Below are 6,698 nucleotides of genomic sequence, written 5' to 3'. Positions count from 1 at the left end.
TAGCCAGAATGGGCTCTATAGACACAGAATAACTCTTCCTACTTCCGGGCCCATTCTCTACTTCCTTCACAGGTGTTACCGATGATACTAATTAAGGCTCTGTTCCGGTGCAAGGGTAGCGTCTTCATATTTCTCCACTCCGGGACCCGGTTTAAAAAATGAGCGTATTCGGTCACCCAAAACGCCGGCTTAGTGTGGATGAAACGGCAATACGATAAAAAAAGCTTCCGCGGATTCACATCAAATTGTCTCTGTCTGGACGGCGCCTTAGTATACAGTGGTTGTCATTTTTTTTTATTTCAAGGACCGCCATACAGGAGGACCATTTGGAACCCACTCAAGGACACTTTGAGACCCATTGGTAGTAGCAGAGTGCTTCCAGTGAGCCAACATGCACAATAGCAGCACCCTGACGCTGTTTGACCAGAATGGAACAGAGGATTCATTAGTTCTGTATCATCGGTAACACCTACAAGCTCAATACAATACAAGCTCACGTATATGTCACAAGCTTGTAGACTTTTGAACTAGACGTCGATGTGTGATGCCATGCGTAGACAGTAGGCAGCCTCGGCAGGAATGTCTTTGACACTGATCTCATTGGCGTCGAGACGCAGGACTCTCAGCTTGGAGAAGTTAGCCATGTCCACCACACTGCAGAAACTGCCCACAGAGAACTCTGAGAGAGAGAGAGAGAGAGAGAGAGAGAGAGAGAGTTAGCCATATCAAGCACACTACAGAGGAATACAGTAACTGCATCGAAACATCGATCTTAATTTCAACAATCGAAGTATATCGATATTCCACATTAGCTACACTTGGTTTATCGATACACCCCTATGAGGCTATGAGCAATGTCCACCACCCCTATGAGGCTATGAACAATGTCCACCACCCCTATGAGGCTATGAACAATGTCCACCACCCCTATGAGGCTATGAGCAATGTCCACCACCCCTATGAGGCTATGAACAATGTCCCCCACCCCTATGAGGCTATGAACAATGTCCCCCACCCCTATGAGGCTATGAGCAATGTCCACCACCCCTATGAGGCTATGAACAATGTCCACCACCCCTATGAGGCTATGAACAATGTCCACCACCCCTATGAGGCTATGAGCAATGAGCAATGTCCACCACCACAATACAGAGGAACAGTTAAGGCCTATTCATACTCCAGTTTTAGGTGATAAGGTGACCACCGAAACAGTGGTTAGTAAAAATAGAGAAATGTGTTTGTGTGAGCAGTGAATCTCTTACCACCGTGGCATGACGTCATGTTGTAGTTTTCACCTAAAGCTGGAGCATGAATAGCCTTTTAGCCATGTCAACTTGTATTTGCCTGTATATCCCTCTCTGTCTCTCCACTCTCTCCCCCGACACGGTCGAGGAAGATGGCCGACCCGAGAGTCTGCCGGGTCTCTGCTCTACATGTAAAGTGTCTTGAGACAACTTGTTTTGATTTGACAATTTAATACAATTTTATTGAACCAAACTACAGAGGAATAGTTAAACCACATCTATCACACTACAGAGGAATAGATAAACCATGCCAACCACACTACAGAGGAATAGATAAACCATGCCAACCACACTACAGAGGAATAGATAAACCATGCCAACCACACTACAGAGGACTAGCTAAACCATGCCAACCACACTACAGAGGAATAGTTAAACCATGCCAACCACACTACAGAGGAATAGATAAACCATGCCAACCACACTACAGAGGACTAGCTAAACCATGCCAACCACACTACAGAGGAATAGTTAAACCATGCCAACAACACTACAGAGGAATAGTTAAACCATGCCAACCACACTACAGAGGAATAGTTAAACCATGCCAACCACACTACAGAGGAATAGTTAAACCATGCCAACCACACTACAGAGGAATAGTTAAACCAACCACACTACAGAGGAATAGTTAAACCAACCACACTACAGAGGAATAGTTAAACCATGCCAACCACACTACAGAGGAATAGTTATAGTTAAACCAGGCCAACCACACTACAGAGGAATAGTTAAACCATGCCAACCACACTACAGAGGAATAGTTAAACCATGCCAACCACACTACAGAGGAATAGTTAAACCATGCCAACCACACTACAGAGTAATAGTTAAACCAACCACACTACAGAGGAATAGTTAAACCAACCACACTACAGAGGAATAGTTAAACCATGCCAACCACACTACAGAGGAATAGTTAAACCAACCACACTACAGAGGAATAGTTAAACCAACCACACTACAGAGGAATAGTTAAACCAGGCCAACCACACTACAGAGGAATAGTTAAACCAACCACACTACAGAGGAATAGTTAAACCAACCACACTACAGAGGAATAGATAAACCATGCCAACCACACTACAGAGGAATAGATAAACCATGCCCAACCACACTACAGAGGAATAGATAAACCATGCCAACCACACTACAGAGGAATAGATAAACCATGCCAACCACACTACAGAGGAATAGTTAAACCAACCACACTACAGAGGAATAGTTAAACCAACCACACTACAGAGGAATAGTTAAACCAACCACACTACAGAGGAATAGTTAAACCATGCCAACCACACTACAGAGGAATAGTTAAACCAACCACACTACAGAGGAATAGTTAAACCAACCACACTACAGAGGAATAGTTAAACCAACCACACTACAGAGGAATAGATAAACCATGCCAACCACACTACAGAGGAATAGATAAACCATGCCAACCACACTACAGAGGAATAGATAAACCATGCCAACCACACTACAGAGGAATAGTTAAACCAACCACACTACAGAGGAATAGTTAAACCAACCACACTACAGAGGAATAGATAAACCATGCCAACCACACTACAGAGGAATAGATAAACCATGCCCACCACACTACAGAGGAATAGATAAACCATGCCAACCACACTACAGAGGAATAGATAAACCATGCCCAACCACACTACAGAGGAATAGATAAACCATGCCAACCACACTACAAAGGAATAGATAAACCATGCTAACCACACTACAGGAGCTGCCGACAGAGACAGAGAACTGCAAGACAGAGAAGAGCCAAGAGGAGTCAACTAGGGATATCAATGATATATGATCCGCTATTTGATAATGATAGGCTATAATTATGTTGTTTGTTGTCGGACAGAAACCTTGTATCTCCATATATAATCTTTTGATGTTTTTTCACAAGTAGTTTTCACATACCGTATAATTACAAATCATCATAATCTTTAATCATGTGTAGATCGTTAAGTAACGGGTCTCCCCTTCTCTCTCTTTATACATTTTCAGGTCAGGATAACAATTCAATCCGATCAGGAGAGAATAAATAAAGTTTTCAATCAATCAATAAATCAATGAATCAAATCATAGAGGATCTAGAGAAAACAAGAAGTGATGAAACCACAAAATGAACAGACAATACTGGAACACAATACAATGTAAGCTGATACTGAGTTGCTGAACAAACTATTACAATTATCACCATCAGAATAAAGAACTTTAACCTTTAAAATTCCTGTGTTTCACCATTATTTCATAAAATGATCAATATTTTTTTAATAATCGATTAAATCAATGAAGTGGTCCACCCCGATTAAGAATCACACTCCCTTCAATCATTGCACCATAAAGTCAAACCTATAGAAAATGCACGACAGATGACGAGAGAAGGATGTGTGTTTTTTTTATTTTACCTTTGATCTGATTGGCCTGCAGGTTGAGGTTGTGTTTTTACCTTTGATCTGATTGGCCTGTAGGTAGAGGTTCTCCAGACTGCGGGCCACCATGGGGATCTTCTCCAGCTTGTTGTGGGACAGGTCCAGCTCCACCAGGGTGCTGACGTTGAACACCTGCGACGGGATGCCCTGGTCCGTCAGCCTGTTGTGGGCCAAACGCACAAACTGCAGCCTGGGGTACGTGCTGAAGAAGTCCACGGGGACGCTCTCAATAGCGTTGAACTCCAGGTACAGCTGGCTGAGCCGCGCGGGCAGGTTCTCAGGGATCTTCCGCAGCTTGTTCTTCCTCAGGTCCAGCGTGGCCAGGGACCCGAGGCCCTGGAGGGCGTTGGGGGCCACCTCCTCAATGGCATTGGCGTGCAGCTTGAGGCTGGCGAGCCGCGCCATGCCGTCGAAGACGCCCGCCCCGATCTTGGTGATGCGGTTGTTGCTCAGCCGCAGGTCGGTGATGGCGGCGGGCAGGTGGGCGGGGACGCGGCTCAGCTCGTTGTGGTCCAGGTAGAGGCGGTCCAGGTTCCGCAGCTTGGCGAAGACACGCTCTCCGATGCGGTCCGACTCGAGCTTGTTGTGGATTGACAAGGTTATTATAGTTAACGAAAACTAACAAAATAACGAAAAATTTAATAAAATAAAAACATTTTCGTTAACTAAACTAAACAAAAACTATAAACTATAACTAATTAAAACTGTATTGTGTTCTTACAAAACCAAGTGAAATTATAGACAAAATGCCCTTAGTTTTAGTTTTCCTCACAGTTGAATATAACTTTTTAAATGGTATCTTTTGTTGAGTTTTTATTACATAGTTTTTATTACAATAGGCCTACTTACTCTGACGGTTTTTGAATCCTACACCTGACAAATAAGCCAAACTTAAAGTATGAAAAAACTAACACTAAAACTATAAAAACTAAATTAAAACTAAGCGTTGTCCAAAAAATAAATGAAAACTAGCAAACCGGATCTAAAAACTATAGAAATAACGGAATTAGGGAAAACAATTGTCAGAACGAACTAAAACTAAGCTATAATGGAAAAATTCCCAAAACCATCATAACCACCTTGTTGTGGAAGAGCACGACCCAGACCAGGTTGGTGGCGTTGTCGAACACGCCGTCGGGTATGCCGGCGATCTGGTTGCGCTGCAGGTAGACGTACTTGATGTGCGAGGGCACGTAGGGCACGTGGTGCAGGTTGCGGCTGTGGCAGTACATGGCCGTGGGGAAGGAGGAGGGGCAGTCGCACTCCAGCGGGCAGTCGTCCGCTGGGTTGTCCCACTGGGCCTCCGGGTGGCGCCGGCGGCTGCGCAGCTGGTTGAGCCACTGAAAGGAGTTGAGGCGCTGGCCGGACGCCAGCTGAAGGTCCAACAGCAGGCCCGTGGCCAGGAGCAGCAGCAACGCACGCATGGTTCCTATTGGAGGAGGGGTGGGGCGGTTTAATCCAATTAATACATTTAATCACGCATGGTTCCTGTAGGAGCGGTGGGACGGTTTAATCCAATTAATACATTTAATCAATTATGAAACACAATCAAAATGATAATGAATTAATAATTGATCCATAGTTTGGGCCATGTTATTGTAGGCTAAAAGCTTGAAAATCTAAAATCTAAAACATTTGAAAACAAAGTGAAAGTAGCCAATCTACAGTACAAGCTTGTAGATCTGCTATTTCAAACATTTTTGCACAACACAGTTGTGCGACATATCGATATATATATTCTTTAAACATAAAAACGCACTTCTCGATTATTCTATTTTCTTTTTAAAGTAATTGAAAGAAATGAATTGTTACTGTCGTCCTTGATTCCTAAAGAGAAATACGGTACAAAACGAAGGAACGTGCTTCTTGAATTTGGAGTGAAATTAAAATAAAATGTTGTTTTTTTCTATTATTTCGGAATTATTTCCACATTAAATGACTTATTACATCCATAGAATGTATGTTAGAATGAATGTGTGTTAAATTAAGAAACATCAATCAATCAAAAATCATGAATAGGCCTACCTTCCGGCTGTCTGTTGAGATGCAACATCTCCAAAGCTCTTCTTCACGTTGTGTAACGTTGTGTCCCAGACACAACGTATATAGAGTATAAGAGGTTTGTAAATACCCTCCCCTCTCTTTCTTTGTCTCCAGATGCACTGCAGCGGTGCAGCCCCCCACCAACCACTGCAGTCTAATTAGGAAACGTATATTTTCCACTGGCATGTGGGGCTTTCAAACTGCTACACCTCCCCTCTGGCCATATCTGGATCAATTCCATCTGGATGGCTGGCTGCAGCCGGCATCTGTTCTTTAACAACCTTGTTTTCTCTCCCTCTCTCTCCCTGTGTTCTGTGTTCTGTGCCTTATCATTAACACTGAGACACAGGGCAAGACAGGTTCTGCTGTGCACATTGTGCAGGTTTCAAAACTGGGGGTAGCGACCCCCCCCCAGGTGAGGGTCGCGGGAAGGTGGCGGCGGGGTCGCAAATTGACGGTTGGAAAAAAGAAAGATGTAAAGACTAGAAAAAAAGGGTCGCGGGAAGGTGGCGGCGGGGTCGCAAATTGACGGTTGGAAAAAAGAAAGATGTAAAGACTAGGGAAAAAAAGTGCTCTGAGGAGCACAGGTCTCCGCCAGATTGTTGTTATGGCCTCCTGGTGGCGCTATAATAGGCCACTAGTGTGAAAAGGGTGCCATTTCCTTCTCTGCCTTTCACGCACGGCTCATGATTTGAGGCATTTTGTTTTTAAAAAAATGTGCTGACAGGCCTAAATGTGAAAAAGGTGGCATTTCTTCCTTGGCCTAGTGGCTATGTGTGTGCAAAAGTTTCACGGCAATCACAATTATTAAGAGGTTCAGAGTCTTGCTCAAGGACACTTCGACACTCAGGGGGAGCCCGGGATCGAACTGGGAACCTTCCGTTTCCATCCGGCCGCTCTACCA

General features: G+C 44.0%; 1 protein-coding gene across 1 annotated transcript; it reads right to left on the bottom strand.

Annotated features, from left to right (window-relative positions):
- Positions 1-527: 527 nt before the first annotated feature.
- On the bottom strand, positions 528-5,914 carry LOC306932256 (fibromodulin-like; the record flags this gene model as incomplete). The annotated part of the gene is made up of 4 exons (XM_079513991.1): positions 5,777-5,914; positions 4,831-5,180; positions 3,769-4,330; positions 528-679 (listed from the first exon to the last, which is right to left on the bottom strand). Exons 1-4 carry the CDS (start codon positions 5,802-5,804, stop codon positions 528-530), a joined length of 1,092 nt encoding a protein of 363 aa, XP_079370117.1. The 5' UTR covers positions 5,805-5,914.
- Between the last annotated feature and the right edge of the window lie 784 nt (positions 5,915-6,698).

This window comes from Electrona antarctica (genome assembly GCF_951216825.1).
Source record: "Electrona antarctica genome assembly, chromosome: 2".
NCBI classification, from domain to species: Eukaryota; Metazoa; Chordata; class Actinopteri; order Myctophiformes; family Myctophidae; genus Electrona; species Electrona antarctica.
The sequence above is the reverse complement of the archived record's forward strand: the minus strand, read 5'-3'. Positions and strand labels throughout refer to the sequence as shown.